Consider the following 14840-nt stretch of genomic DNA (forward strand, 5'->3'; position numbering starts at 1 on the left):
TTGAGTGTTTTCTTTCTTTTTTTACTTTCCCTTTAAATTTCAGTTTGTTATTCATGCAAAGCTATCATATTTAATACTTCAGAAGTATTAAAATAGAGTGCACCAGTTATATGGACTAATTATATGATGTATTTTAATGGTCATTGTATGGAAAATAACACTTTTGGGGAAAGTTACTTTGAAAAGTATAATGCATTACGATTTTTGCGTTACTCCCTTAACTAATTGCGTTACTTAGTTACTTTTTAAGAAAAGTAATGGGTTATGTTACTTTTGCATTACGTTTTCTCACCTGGGTTGGGATTGTTTTTGTTTTTTTGTTTTGTTTTTTATTACAAAAAAACTTTTTTGGGGGTCAAATGTAAAGGCCCTTTCACACCAAAATTGAAATAATAAAGCTGAAGGAAATGCAAATTCACGAGTGTACATTAGAGGGTGCAGCTCAAACAAACTTTTCAGCTCTGCTGCCATTCTGGATTGCAGAAGAATAGAATGCAGGAGAAGAAAGTTCAACACTTACTTCACCAATAAAAACAAAAAATCTAAAGTCATTTTTGCTTATGGTTTAACTGAATCACTGAAGGTCAGCAGCAAATACATTGGTCAATAAAGTGAGATTAAATGAATAAAAATAGTTGTTTTATTTAACATATTTCATTATTGGAGGTTTGTGCAGTATTCTGATTCAGAATTTCACTGATTTTATTCATTTTGAGGAATACTGAATGTTTTTTTTTTTTTGTGCAGGTGAGATTAGTAAAGGTATGCTCACATTTAGTCTAGAACTACAATAACCATCATGTTTACACACAACGCCTCTGCACTTCATCACAATTTTTCTCAACATGAGTCAATAATGTTCTCAGAGCTTTTCTCAGAGCTCTCAGTCAATAAATGAGAAAACAGTTGCGTTGACTTGCGTTAACTTACTTATTTAAAAAAGTTACTTACTAGTTACTTGAAAAAAGTAATCTGATTACATAACTCGAGTTACTTGTAATGCATTAACCCCAACACTGAAAAATAACTGAAGTTTCCATAAAAGTCCCATTTGGTCTTATAAAGAAGTAAAAAATATGCAGTATTTTGGAATGACATGAGGCTGAGTGATGACAGAATTTTTATTTTTAGGATGGAACTATAAAATTAAATTGTTTGTTTTTTCTTCACACAAAGCTATAGTATGACTTCATAGTACTTAGAATATAGTGCATGAGCCATTTGGACTACTTTTATGGTGCTTTTTATGCTGTTTTTGTGTGTGTTTGTGTGTGTGTGTATATATATATATATATATATATATATATATTAAGCCTGATTGTCAATGGAAAACAACTATATGAAGATTCCCTAAAAAAAAATACTTTTTTTGTCTTCTCCAGAATTAAACAAAAGTGTACAGCATTCTGGAATGACATGAGGGTGAGTAAATAATGACATGATTTTCAATGTCCATGTAATTCTTGTGTGAACTATTGCTTTAACCCATCCAGGAACTATCTATGAAGCCTGTGAATGGAAAACAAAATATCACCAAATTAAACATTTTCAGTAATCCACATAGAACAATAATAAAGTAACAACAAAGAACCTAATTAAATTGAACTCAACTAAATTCGGTAATACTATTGTGAGGTTCTGATTGTGTTCATCCCAATTGTAATTCAGCTATACAGTAAAGCGCCATTTTTGCCAGTATGTGTTCTTTCTCTTTTTTTGGAGGACGTGAGCTTAGCTTGTGCGTGTAATCCCCTGACACAAGCCAAATCCGCTTGTCTGTTAAGCTAAGCCCAGGAGAGCTTGCACAGTCGACACAATGGCCCAGACATATTGGTGCTAACTTCAAAAACGCTTCACAGACAGACAGACAGATAGGAACATGCAATCCTAAAGCCAAAGTGAACACTGCCAGCCAGAAGTAACACTTCCAACGACGGCCCACAGCCACGTCAAAGAAGCTAGGCGTACGTGGCGGGACCGTACGGGTGATTGACGACAGACGTATCTCCACCTCTCCCGGGACTGTCTCTCGTTCCATGGGACCTGTTAACCATGATCTCCAAAGCTGGAGAGGCAGAGCCCGCGTGGGGGTTTTGCCGTCTCTCGGCCCCCGTAACAACAGCCTGTGCACTCTAATTAAACAACAGATTACAGAGAACCACCACACACTCCGCCATTGGGATGCACGAAAAAGAGAGAGAGACTTCCAAAGGGTGAAAAAATGAAACCATTGCCGCTGCACACATAACTCAGTGGAATTGAAAAGTAAATACGAATCCCATTTACATGTTATTATCATGTATATTTGTGCTCCATAACCGTGGTTCCTCAAGGCCTTACTGTTAGTGTACAGGCAGTTGTAAGGCTAGAGAATCACTAGAAGCTCTTGTGTGAAGGAGAGAAAGAAACAAACAAATACCCATGATGATGTGCAAGGTTGCAGTCACAGCGCGTCTTATTCCATGCACAGAGCACGCCACCACGTCAGTAGAACCTATGGAAGGAGAATTACACACATTTTAATACTCTTTAAGCAATGGTTAGCGATCAAGCTCCAAAAAAACACACTAAAATAGCCAAAAATGTACTTGTCTTAATGATCCTAAAAATGTGACATCATATGCACTATATTCCAAGTCTTAAGCCAGATAACAATGTCATAAATGTTGGTCTGTTTGTCACACAAAGTTATTGCATGGCTTCAGAAGACTTGGAATCAAGAACATGAGACAAACTTCATAACACAAGGAGTTGTGGGCAATATTAGGGTGAATTTTACAAAAACTGACAAGAAATGGTTATATTTCCCCCCAAAATCAAAAGAAAACAATTTTTATATTATAAACAAATATTATCTTATATACAGCAGTGGTAAAAAGTGATGCCCGGCCTAAGAAAATTGACACTTTCTCTTCACCCTTTATTCAAATATTATACAAAAAAAATTGTTGAAGATTTTGTAAACACATTGCGTAGTTGTTGCTTGGTTGATAACACAATGAAACATGGCAAATTGTGCGGACAGAGATTTTTGGCTAGGCTATCATACAAAGAAATTATGAGCACATGCAAAAACAAGAGAGAATCATTGAAATATTAATAACTGATTATGTCAGTGTATGCTTTTTCCTGACAGCTTTTTGTTTTTCTATGCCTTTTTTGCATAGTAAAATAAAACCTATAGTTGTAGTTTGCCATTTTGCCAAATAACTTTGTCAAATAAATACCTTAACCAAGTTTAGTCTTTTGTTCTTCTCTCATATTTAAAATATACAAAACATTTTCCTCATATTTTGATGGTGTAATCGAACTTGTATGATCATTAAAAACAACTATCTCCTCCGGACATCACTTTTGGCCACTAAAATTAATAAAATCATATTATATACTGAATGAGGTATTTCTACATAATTGTCATTCAAATATTTTCAAAATCATCTTAAAGTTTCTAAAAATACAACATCAAATTCACTATATTGTCTTCTGAATCCATGCGATAGCTTTGTTCGATTATCAGTGAACAATGACATAAATTTTGGTCTATTTGTCACACAAAGTTATGGCTTCAGATGACTTGGATTTTTAGAAACATTAAGACAATATAAAGAATATTTTCATGAAAATTATTTTTTTTTAAACTCATGAGCTTGAGTCATGGTTAGAAATACACTTGCATTAAGAATTATCAATAGCCTATTTTTCAATAGACACAGTATATGGATTTGGATTTGCATTTTGGGTGAATTGTTCCTTTAAATTTACTCATACATTTCATAAACAAGCAGCCTTTCTATTTGGATCAATTCTATTCTCTGCACAGGTGATTTTGTGATAAAGCTTTTTCTCGTTAGACACACGCTGATGCTGATGCTATGAGACCATCTGAATGCTGTGGCATATGGTCCCATGATGTTTGCTATAGTGTGTATCTCTGCAGACACTGTTTACTCTCAGTGAGTGATGAGATTCCATTAAGAGTGGCTACAGAAACGTGAAAAAATGTAGCTTTGCTTTATTATTGTAGACTCTCTCCCCTGCATATCAATGTTCTCAAGCACCTGCTACAGAGGACAGAACGGGAACTTTTCCATTCAATTTCTATTCGACCAATCACGGCTCACATTAAGTCCTCAATCTATGCACTTCATATGCTCCAATTTTTCTTTCTTTAGCACGTTAGAACATAGATTTCAGTTTTTTTCTATTAAATGAGTATCTATACTGTACTAAAACTATGTACTTCAGGAAAGTGTGTAGTCAGACAGTATGCTACTGTTATGACATACTGCAAAGTAACTTTATAGAACATGGAGTTGTGGCAACTATTAGGGCGAATCTTACAAAAACTGTCAAGAAATGGTCATATTTCCCCCAAAAAATCAAACAGAAAAACATATTATATTATATTATATTATATTATATTATATTATATTATATTATATTATATTATATTATATTATATTATATAACACAAAGTTATCAAGTGGCTTCAAAAGACTTGGAATATAGCCCATTTTTTTTGTCATGAAAAGAAAAATCTGCATTTCTCTTTGTGTGTGCACAGACAGCATATGGATTTGGAGTGAACTGTTCATTTAAAGGGATATTTCACGCAAAATGTAAAATTCTGTCATCATTTACTTATCCTCGAGTTGTTCCAAACCTGTATGAATTTATTTCATCTGCTGAACACAAAACAAGTTATTTTGAAGAATATGGGTAACCAAACAGTTGATGGAACCCAATGGAAAATACTATAGAAGACAATAGGGTCCATCAACTGTTTGGTTGCCCATATTCTTCAAAACATCTTCTTTCATGTTCAGCAGAAGAAGAAAAAATCCTACAGGTTTGGAACAGCTTGAGTATGTGAGTTGTGATGCAGCATTGATTTAAAAACAGCAGCAGCTTCGTCCATCTAATGAGTGAGGTAAAGTTAATCATTACAGGATGAGGACTTTGTTAAAGGGCATTAATTTAAGTTAATATCACCTTGTGCCAATTAAGGCGGTTTACATTGCTGGCAGCTTGCGAAGGGAGAACAGGTGTGTGTATTTGTACTGATTACTACCAGAGACAAACAGCAGAGAGTGGCTTGTCCTTGTCGGGTGAGTAGGCATTTCCTTTCATGCAGTTATCTGGCTAGTGTGTTTGCTCAGATCAACAGGGTATGAAAGCAAATGTCTGTAAATGAGAACAGGACGGAGGTGTTGGATGAAATCGTTCCCTCCCTTTCTGATGATGAGACGGCCAGGCCTACAGTGCTGGACACACACTCACACTCCAAGTGAATTTGGCTGCAAGTAAATGTGCCTCTTCCCACCTACCAGGTCACTCCCTCACACACACATCCATGATGCTTCCTGGCCTCTCTGGGAGTTTCCATATGTTGTGATGATTTCAACACAAAAGCCAGGCTCTGAGCCTTCGCTCAGTAAAGGTAACAGCGTCTGACGGACTGAGTTCCAAAAACCAGAGAGCTGCCTTACTATACTGTAGCTAGTAGGGATAGCCATTTTAATCCTTTGTTTTCTTGAGTAATCAGATGAGTATATACTTTATTACTCAGATGTTTTGTTTTTTTTAATTATTATTATTATTTAAATTTATGTATGTTTTATTGTACTGCATTTACTTGGTAAATGTTTTTTTTTTTTTTTTTTTTGGTGCTTGGCTCTTACTCAAACAAAATTAAAGTCGGCACACGGCTAATAAAATCGCAAAACGCATACAATAATAATTTAATACAATTTAAATGGAATTTTAAATATATTTGAATACAATTTCTGAGACATTTCTCTCACATTGATCACCTTTTTTCCAGTTCATCGCAGTGCATTATGGGTTTGTCTTCTCAGCAAAGTATTTATGTGACGATGCTTTAGAATTTGGCCAAAAGATCTTACAGTATCTGTCCTTTTGAAACAGCCTTCTTATCAGGAGTGTGCATTTGATGCCTTAAAATACTGTCTACGTAGGCAGCTCGCTAGGTTTTGGAACAGAGCCGACTCACTCCCCGTCATAAACGGCAAGCTGTGGCTTTGCTGTGATATAGCAAAGTGAGTCCTACAGGAATACGTTCTGGTGCAAGTCTTGTGAGAAACCGTAATATAAGGAGTGTTTGGTCTACCGCCAATTAAAAGAAATATAATGAATGCGGTTACTTAGTCTCAGTGAGTGTGATATTAAAATCTCATTATCTGAATGCTAAAATTACCATTTATTGCACAGATCTGGTAAAGCCCACTTGAGGCTCGCCGAAGTGTTGTCGTTCAACGTTGTACGTACGTCAGACAATGCCTTTTTTTTTTTTTTTGGTGTTTGACATTGATCGTTTTGTTTTTTTGTTGTTCGGTGGTGTCTGCAGTGCCGCTGCCGTGCGGTAACTCTATATTTCAAGCGTGCATCTGTCTCTCCCGCAAGGCTCAGAGCAACAGCCTGTGCCAACATCATCGGGAGTTCCATATATTGCCCATCTCCATTCCAGAACCTGGTGACGAATGGTGCTAGCGCCCAGATATTAGAGTAGGGGGGCGAATAGGAAGGAAGGGGGCTTTGAAAGAGCGAGAGAAAAAAAAAATTGTCCTTGGAAGTGCGAGCACTTCTGCAGAACAATTAACTTAATTAAGCAGACAGCATGAATATTCATAAGGCAGTTAATGTCTCCCTCATCCAGGCAGATGAATGTGATGCAATGACTCGCTAGTCAAGCATGTCTAAGAGTCTCGTGGAAACTGCACCAACATTTTGGTTCTTTGCCTGGAATATCAAAGAAATTAACAGTCCCCCTGAAACCCTTAAAAGCAGGCAAATTAATTAGAAGCCTGCAATTTATATGCCATACGTACCGATGAGTACATACTATGGTGCATAGAGAAAGCCTTTAATTGGGCAGGGCTCTCATTTCTCAATGTTTATCCTGCATCATGTAAATAAGGTATTTGAAACACTCTTTGTAATTACTTTTATCTTCCGAAAAACTTAATGTTTGTTCTACTTGACTGTACTATGAATATTGACAGAAAGAAGCATAAAAAATGACAAATTAAAGCGTTAAAGAAACTAGTCTGTTTTCCAGCTAAGATAATTAGATGTCAATGTAGCTGCTATGCGAGGGCATTTCATGTATATTTTATTGGTAATTACTTGCAGTAAATCACTGTAGTTGGTGCAGTACATGGGTGTTTTTGCATAGCTGTAACAAAGAGAGTGATTCGACTCCATTTCCTCCGTCCCAAAGGATTGACCTGGGTCTGATGTCACACCAAATGACACATCCAAACCTGTGCAGGGAAACGACAAAGGCGGGGGTCGTTTTTTCCCCTTCGCATTTGTGACAGGAAACTGTTTACAAATTCTCCTGTGGGATTCGGTACTAATGAAGAGAAACCATGACCCCGGTACGGTCAGTTTGCAGCGGGTGCGGAGTTGGAGGGCTTCCATTGCTCCTAACAACAGCACTCCATTTTGCTGCGCCTGAAATGACAAGTGAAGGTCAATCTCTTGGACGGAAAAGTAGGGGCCGCTATCGTACCAATCTATTCTGCTCTCCCCTCCTCTTCCCACCCCGGTTTGGCAGCTCTTTGGGGTTGGTTTGTGCCACAATCCCGCAAAAAAGAGAGGTAAATATCTGAGCTTAGTCAGTCCTGGACAATACGCAGGGCTCAGGGCCGCTGATCCAAGGCCAGTAGAGCCCGTTTCAAAGGCAAATCGAGGATGCTCCATTTCAGACACTCTTGAAGGCAATTAACTCAGTGTGCGAGTTGGCCATTCAGAGGCCTGACTGTGATTAAATCAATTTGATAATGATACACTCGCTTGCTGCTGTTATGAGCTGCCTGTTTGTTTTCGCTAGAGGAGTTTCAAAACACAATCAAACTAAATCATTCTGACAGCACAGAAACTAGAGACCGAAATTACTACAGGGTTTGATTTTCAATTGGCAGCACGCCTCTGATTGTTTTATTGCAGGAATGAAGCATAAAAAGTTGCATGGTTTACCCACAAGACTATTACTATACATTATCATATTTTACTACTAGTCACATTTTGACATGACGTGATTATCGATTATATTTTATAAGTTTTATTTCAGTTTCTTCTCTTACCTCATGGAATCAAAACGGTATTGTGGCATGCTTTCAAAGTAATAATATAAAATGTGTAATTAAAATATATATGTAATTAAAGTGTATATATATGTATATATATAGTAAGATCAGAAATGATGAATAGTGTGTATTTATTTATTATTATTTCAGTTACAGATTATATTATATTATATTTTAATTATTATTATATATTAATTAGATCAACATATATCCAGCTTTTTCCGGATGATGTCATCCCAAATATAACTCTTCAGCCCCTCTCTTCAAACCACCTGGCTCCATTCTAGTATGTAACACCCACTTTCCACAAATAATACATTTATTACCATATTTATACAGCTTGGAAGCAATTTCACTTGCATAATCTGATGTACTTCCCTGTGAAACAAGATACACAACAAGAATAACCATTGGTAATATAATTTATTGTTTTGTGGAAAGTGGGTGTTGCATACTAGAATGGACCCAGGTGGTTTGAGGGGAGGGGTTATATTTGTAACATCGTCCAGAATAAGCTGGAATTATGTTGATATAAGTTAACAATAATGCGCATGGGATGAATTGTGCACAGTAAGACCAGAAACATGTATAATAGTAAATTGGGTCAAGCAAATTGGGTCAATTTTGAATTCATGTTGACTCAGCGAGGACTGAACGCTCATTCGCGTTCACTCTCCTGAGAGGAGCTGGACATTTTGAGCTGGACTGGGGACAGCTGCAGGAGAAAGAGATACACCACCCCTGATCCTCACCTGCTGGTATTATGCCGAGAGGAAGTGCTGCTTGGACAGGCGTGAAGATGGAATCTGTGTCCCTCCCAGCGTCCATCTGGGCTCGGAGAAGCAACCCGTGGGCCACCTCAGCCACAGAGCCATCTCCCCCAACACATACCACACTAGAGAGAAAGCAAACGGATGGGCGGTGAGTCATGTGACCCAAAGTCATGGCCAAGGGCTGGCTAACACACATGTAACGATTAGGCTGTTGTTCACTGGATAAATGTAAATCCATATGGAAGAGTATTTGATTAAATATACAGATTACACATGGCATAGTTATTCCTTAAATATGATTAAAAATTCCTACTAAGTCTTTATTAGAGGAATCCATTTCAATTAATGGAGATCATAATTCCCATTACGTCGTATTGAACAATAGATTAAACCATGGAAGTGTTGAGAGGGAGGCATGTATTCTAATTGGGAAATGTCCTTTTTTTTTTCAAGAACAGCGGAAAATCTGTCAGATCGCAGCAGCAAAATAAATCATTAAAAATGGCTGAGCCCACTAATCTGCTTTAAGCACATTACTAATAAATGAACACAGCCTAGTAAAGCTGATTACATTTAATTCAGAAATGCCCTTTAGCAATACTGTACAATCTCACAAATAGATTTGTTTAGCAGACACGGCCAGCACTAATAGGCAAGTAGTCATGCCACTCACAAAATGAGTTCTGTGACCTTGCAGTCGCAGGTGTTTGGGATAAATCTGCCTGCAATGTTTTGATCCGCCATATATGTTAAGCCTCGAAGGACGCTGCGAATCTACCAAATCAGGAGAGTAAATATTAAGCGTTACATCAAAGCTCACCTATTCACCTATGGGTTATTTTATGAAGGAGTGGGTGGGACTAACCATGTTTTAACATTTTATGCGTTTCACAGGTGTCAGAGACTGTGCCTTATCTTCATCTGTAGAGGTTAAAGCTTCAACGGAGAGGCCTCACCAAACACACAGTGTGCCGAGACAATGCAGAGCTTTATGGGAATGACGGATGGGGTCGAGATGAACAAGCCCCATTCCACATTAACCAGGGTTCAGTGCTGAAGTTAACATGCTGCGTGTAGGGCAGTCAACTGATTAAAAATGCTAACCAGATTAATAACATGATATGCCGATTAATTAAATAAAAATGAATGGCATATCAATATTTAAAGGAAGCCCCCAAATGAAGATAATTCAAATACATTATTGCATAAAAAATTTAATAGAATTACAAAAATTGGCTTTAGATAGTGTATATATCCATATAATTGAATATAAGCTCATGTTTACTCATGTCAACTTTTATCTGTTCAAGGCAGACTTTGCATTGAGTCTGACATTTCTTTTAATTAGTTGACTATGTACAGATATGTATTTGCCGTTTAGTTTTGTCACGTGCTAGTTACTATTGCTAGTTAAAGTTACTTAATTGTTTAGACTTGGAAAAAAGTGAAAGTGAAAAATTCGGTTACATGTACAAGTACTGAGTAATATTAAGCAACTACATATACTTACTATAGGGTTAGGGTAGGATTAAGATTTGGTTGAGGGTTAGTTGCATGTAATTATGCTTAATTTACTGTTATTACTATGGTAAGTACATGTAACATATGTAACAAGGACACTAAAATAAAGTGTTTATGTGTGGGGGGTTGCATTTTGACAATAGCACTAAATTTAAGTGGACAGAAATGTAAATGGGTTTTTTACATTTATGTAAATTTAAGTACCTTTTTTACTGATAAATACAGCTGAAAACCTATTCTCCATGTTGGGAAAATAACGCTGCATTCCTCCGGAAGAGGGATGTTTGAGCTGGAAATGACGTCACACCCGAGCACACACGGGTTGGAAAACTAAGATGGACGCACAACCTATGTTGTGCTTGCTCTTTCGGAATACAAACACACAAAAAAGTGATATTTTGCACAGATAATGCCGAAGTATCATGTCCGCACTATAACAAGTATCACTGTTTCACTGCGGGTGATGCGCTGAGCAGCCATATAAGCCATAAGTTTCCCAGTCGCAACTTCAACTTGAGGAGGTGTTCCACTTAAAAGTTCCTTCTGGGAACTAGCAATTATCCACTTCTGAGGACAAATGGAACGCACCATAAATAACTATTGTAGGAGTTATTGTATTACAAGCATGATGAGTATCACAGTTTTAGAGGTTGTTACGGTTATCAGAGATGCACAGAGCCCACAAATGCTCAATTTATGGTTAAAAAATAAACTTTTTGTCAAAAATGTGACATTAGGGTGTGTGAGATATTATTGGTTCAGATAACATATTTCAAGTTTTTGTTGATTAAACCAATCTCCTTCATTGTATTAACTAATTTTTTTAATTTCAATGAACTTAAATTAAGGCAACCAGGTTACTTACTTTTTTAAGTTAAACCAACAATATTTTTTTACAGTGTATATCAGATAAGCAAACCATGTTAGAGGAAAAGTAGCCTTTCCTATGTAAAAATTCCTGCAATCCAAGAATAGCTCTTCAACTCTAAAGAAAGGGAGAGTCTCTGTGAGCTGACGGTGAGAAAAAGTAACACACTACGTCCAAAAATGTAATGTTCCCCAGTGTGTCACGTCAGTCTCATTGTGTGGCACTCATCTCACTTCCCATCTATCAGGAGTCAATGTGGTGGCAGTAAAAATTGCACAAATAAGGTCTTTCCATTCAGGGTGCTGATAATTAACATAAATGTGTGAGGGGAATAATTGCATCCATCGCTGATGTGCCATCACTTTAACGTCTATTGTGTGTGGCACACCGCGCAACTTCATGTGAGACGTAACTGAAATAGCACCGTTCCATTTAAACTGGGAAGCATCAGTTGCTGAAGTAATTAATGAATGAAAAAACGTGTGATTAGTATTACCTTTGCCGAATTAATTCTTCAGAAGTTAATTAATCGAGATCAGAGGAATGAGGACAGGGGACTGAGTTTAGAGTGCTATAACACGTTTCCTCGACAGGAAAAAAGTATCTTTTCTTTTGCTTTCGCTGAGGTGTTAAAGATGGTGCTTTTTTAACATTTTCTAATAAAACACCCTACGTTGTTCGGCATTGCTAGCATTATTGTCACCACATTATAAAATACATTTACAGTGTGTGTTTTTTTGTTTTTGTTTTTTTATACGTTTTCGTTCATACAATGACTTTTGTACCATCTTTTTTTTTGGTCCATACATTAACAACTTTTTTTGTGTTCTACAGGAGAAAGAAAGTCATAATGGTTTGGAGCAACATGACAGTGAGTAAATGACAATTTTCATTTTTAATTGTGAAGACCAGTTAGCATGACTCTATTGTGCGATTTACAATAGTAAATTCCCTACTTGAAGATTATCCTGTTTAGCAAACGACAGAAAGAGTGATCTTTTTTTTCTATGCCGGGTTAAGTAGCTTAGATATCCTCAGTGATTTGTCATGCCGACAGAAAATTTAATTTCAACAAAATCATCAGAGCATCTTTTCTATAATCCTCGAAAAAGAATAAGCTTTGTGAAATTGGAATACATAGACAGACCATGACTGATGCCGAAATTCCACACAGATATTATCCTCAGCGTTAAGTCTTGAGTCTTACTGCTGCGCTGTACAAGAGCAAGACAGATCTATTATCTATAATGAAATCTATTACCATAAGTGCAAAGATATGATGTATGATGCCACAGGGTCTTTCATACCAGTGTTGAGGAGTAACTAAAGCAATAATGCTACTAACTTAAAGGTGATGTAAGCAATTACACACTTCACCTTTAAATGCCTTTTTAGTAGTATTACAGAGTTTTATAGTGTATATTTGATAATATTACATTATAATATTGATGTCAACACTCTTTGATAACCTCACTGTTCTGTGATTAAATATTGTTTTTTTTAGAACAATTATATAATCTGATTTATCTAAATTATACACTACCATTCAAAAGTTTGGGGGCAGTAATAAATTTTATTCAATAAGGATGCATTAAATTAATCAAAAGTGACTGTAAAGACATTTATAATGTTAGAAATTAGAGTAATGATGCTGAAAATTCTGCTTTGTCATCACAGAAATAAATTACATTTTAAAATATATTACATTTGAAAAATAATATTTGTTAATATTTAATATTTGTTGTTTGTTTGGTGCCCACCAGGGTTCAGATGGCAGCGTTCACGCTTAATCAAATGAACCGCACTAACAGAGCAATCGCACCAGAGTTTGTTTTAATCAAACCAAACCTGCCAAGTGTGAACAGGTGTGTTCAAGCGGCACTGTGCAGACCGATCAGTGTATGACATCAAAACGCAAGAGCCATTCCAGCTCTGTATTGCTCCATTGCTCCATGTTTTTTCGCTTGCTCTCAATTATAAATAATGTAAAGCAGTCCTGCACTCATCTCTATCATCAGTGAATATATTTTGTGATACTGCCCAGCCCTAGGCCTCACAGTAGACTTTCACACTTTGAAACCGTCCTATCAGACCCAGTGATCCCGAACCCTGTGGTTTTATGTCAATAAAGATTTTAAGTTCCACTACGACCTCTTACAGTGTCTGATCTCTTTATTTCTGGATTCACAAGAACCCGGCCACCAAGCCCTCTCACCACCTTCATACACCACAGATTAATCACCATTCAACATGAGTGTGTTCTTCACTCGGTGCTTGCCCTTGTCCTTTTGTCACTGCCGTGAACTTGCACGCTGTGTTTTTAATCAAAGACCACTGTGCCAGACCCAGCACGTCCCCTCCCACCGAGCCCAGAGGATGCAGCGGAACAGTAGGGCGGCAGTAACGGATGAGCGTTAAGCCGGGGCCGGAGATATTTAAGAGGAGCTAATTGTGAGAAGTACTGGAGCACGTGGAGAGAGACCGTACGATGTGGTGTGAGCGATGCCCCGCACCCGCGGTCGGCTGGATGGCGGTGCTTCATCACTGCTTCCAGAACAGGTAATTAAGGAGCCACCTGCCGAGCTGCACCAGAGAGACCTGCTCTACCGGAGAGCTCCGCACTGGACCCCGCGGCACGCACCTCCAATCAAAGTGTATCACTCATTTTGTAAAAGTCCACCTCTGCCTTTCTCTCTCTCTCTCTCCTCCCTCTGTCCCAAACACTACTTTATTTATTATGGCTAAATGTCATCTCAAGAGAGACATGAGGATGTGAGGGAGAGGCAGGATTACTATGTCATCTGGCTTTGAATTCCATGCCATCTTCACTCGTGTCATAAAGCTAGTTCACCCTTCAAATGATAGTTGTCATCTTTGTTGTTCAATGACTTGCCTTCTTATTTAGGAGAAAGTCAGGACTGCTCTATTCCATACAAAGAACATTGTGAATATATTATTCATCGAAAATCTTGCTTAACAGCCATGGTTCACTTTCATTGTTTGTAAAAGAGCAGCATGAATGTTCTACTATAAATGACTCATTTTCTTTTCCACACAATGACCAAAAGTCATAGGCTTCACAAGACACGCAGTTGATGAAAGAAGTTTCATTTTTGGGTATTTTTTTAATTAGTGTAGATTACTTTAGCTTATCTTTTAGTTCAGTACATTTAGCATCTGTTCAGACAGTTAAGTGCTATTTTAGTCTCATTGATACTATTATAGTTAATGTATATGTATATAATTTTCATAATAAAGTTTTTTGTTTGTTTTTGTCATTTCAAAAATGATTGTTTTTAATGTAGTTTTATTTTATTTATTTATTTATTTCAATTTAAGTTATTAGTACATCAAGTAAATGAATTTGAAATTTAAACTAAATGAAAATGAGCAATGTTTCCTTGGCAACATGCTGAAATATTTTTGAAAAAAGTCTTTATATTTTTTTAATTTTTTATTGGTTCAGTTCCGTTAATGTTTAATTTATTTCAAGTAACTACATATATTAACTACAATAACCCTAAGACAGGCAGAAAATACTTTGCTTTACTGTAATTATAATGAAAT

The 14840-nt window shown here is 36.8% G+C and overlaps 1 protein-coding gene across 1 annotated transcript in view; it reads right to left on the minus strand.

Moving 5' to 3' along the window:
• cerkl (CERK like autophagy regulator) overlaps positions 1–14840 on the minus strand; it is a 55896-nt gene that overhangs the window by 10418 nt on the left and 30638 nt on the right. Inside the window, exons 5-6 of the mRNA XM_084123421.1 lie at positions 8864–9006; positions 2420–2494 (exon numbers count right to left, since the gene is read on the minus strand). Coding sequence (XP_083979547.1) covers positions 2420–2494; positions 8864–9006 — 218 coding nt within the window. The remainder of the gene's footprint in view (positions 1–2419; positions 2495–8863; positions 9007–14840) is intronic.

The sequence above is a fragment of the Abramis brama genome, assembly GCF_963993115.1.
Source record: "Abramis brama genome assembly, chromosome: 8".
NCBI classification, from domain to species: domain Eukaryota; kingdom Metazoa; phylum Chordata; class Actinopteri; order Cypriniformes; family Leuciscidae; genus Abramis; species Abramis brama.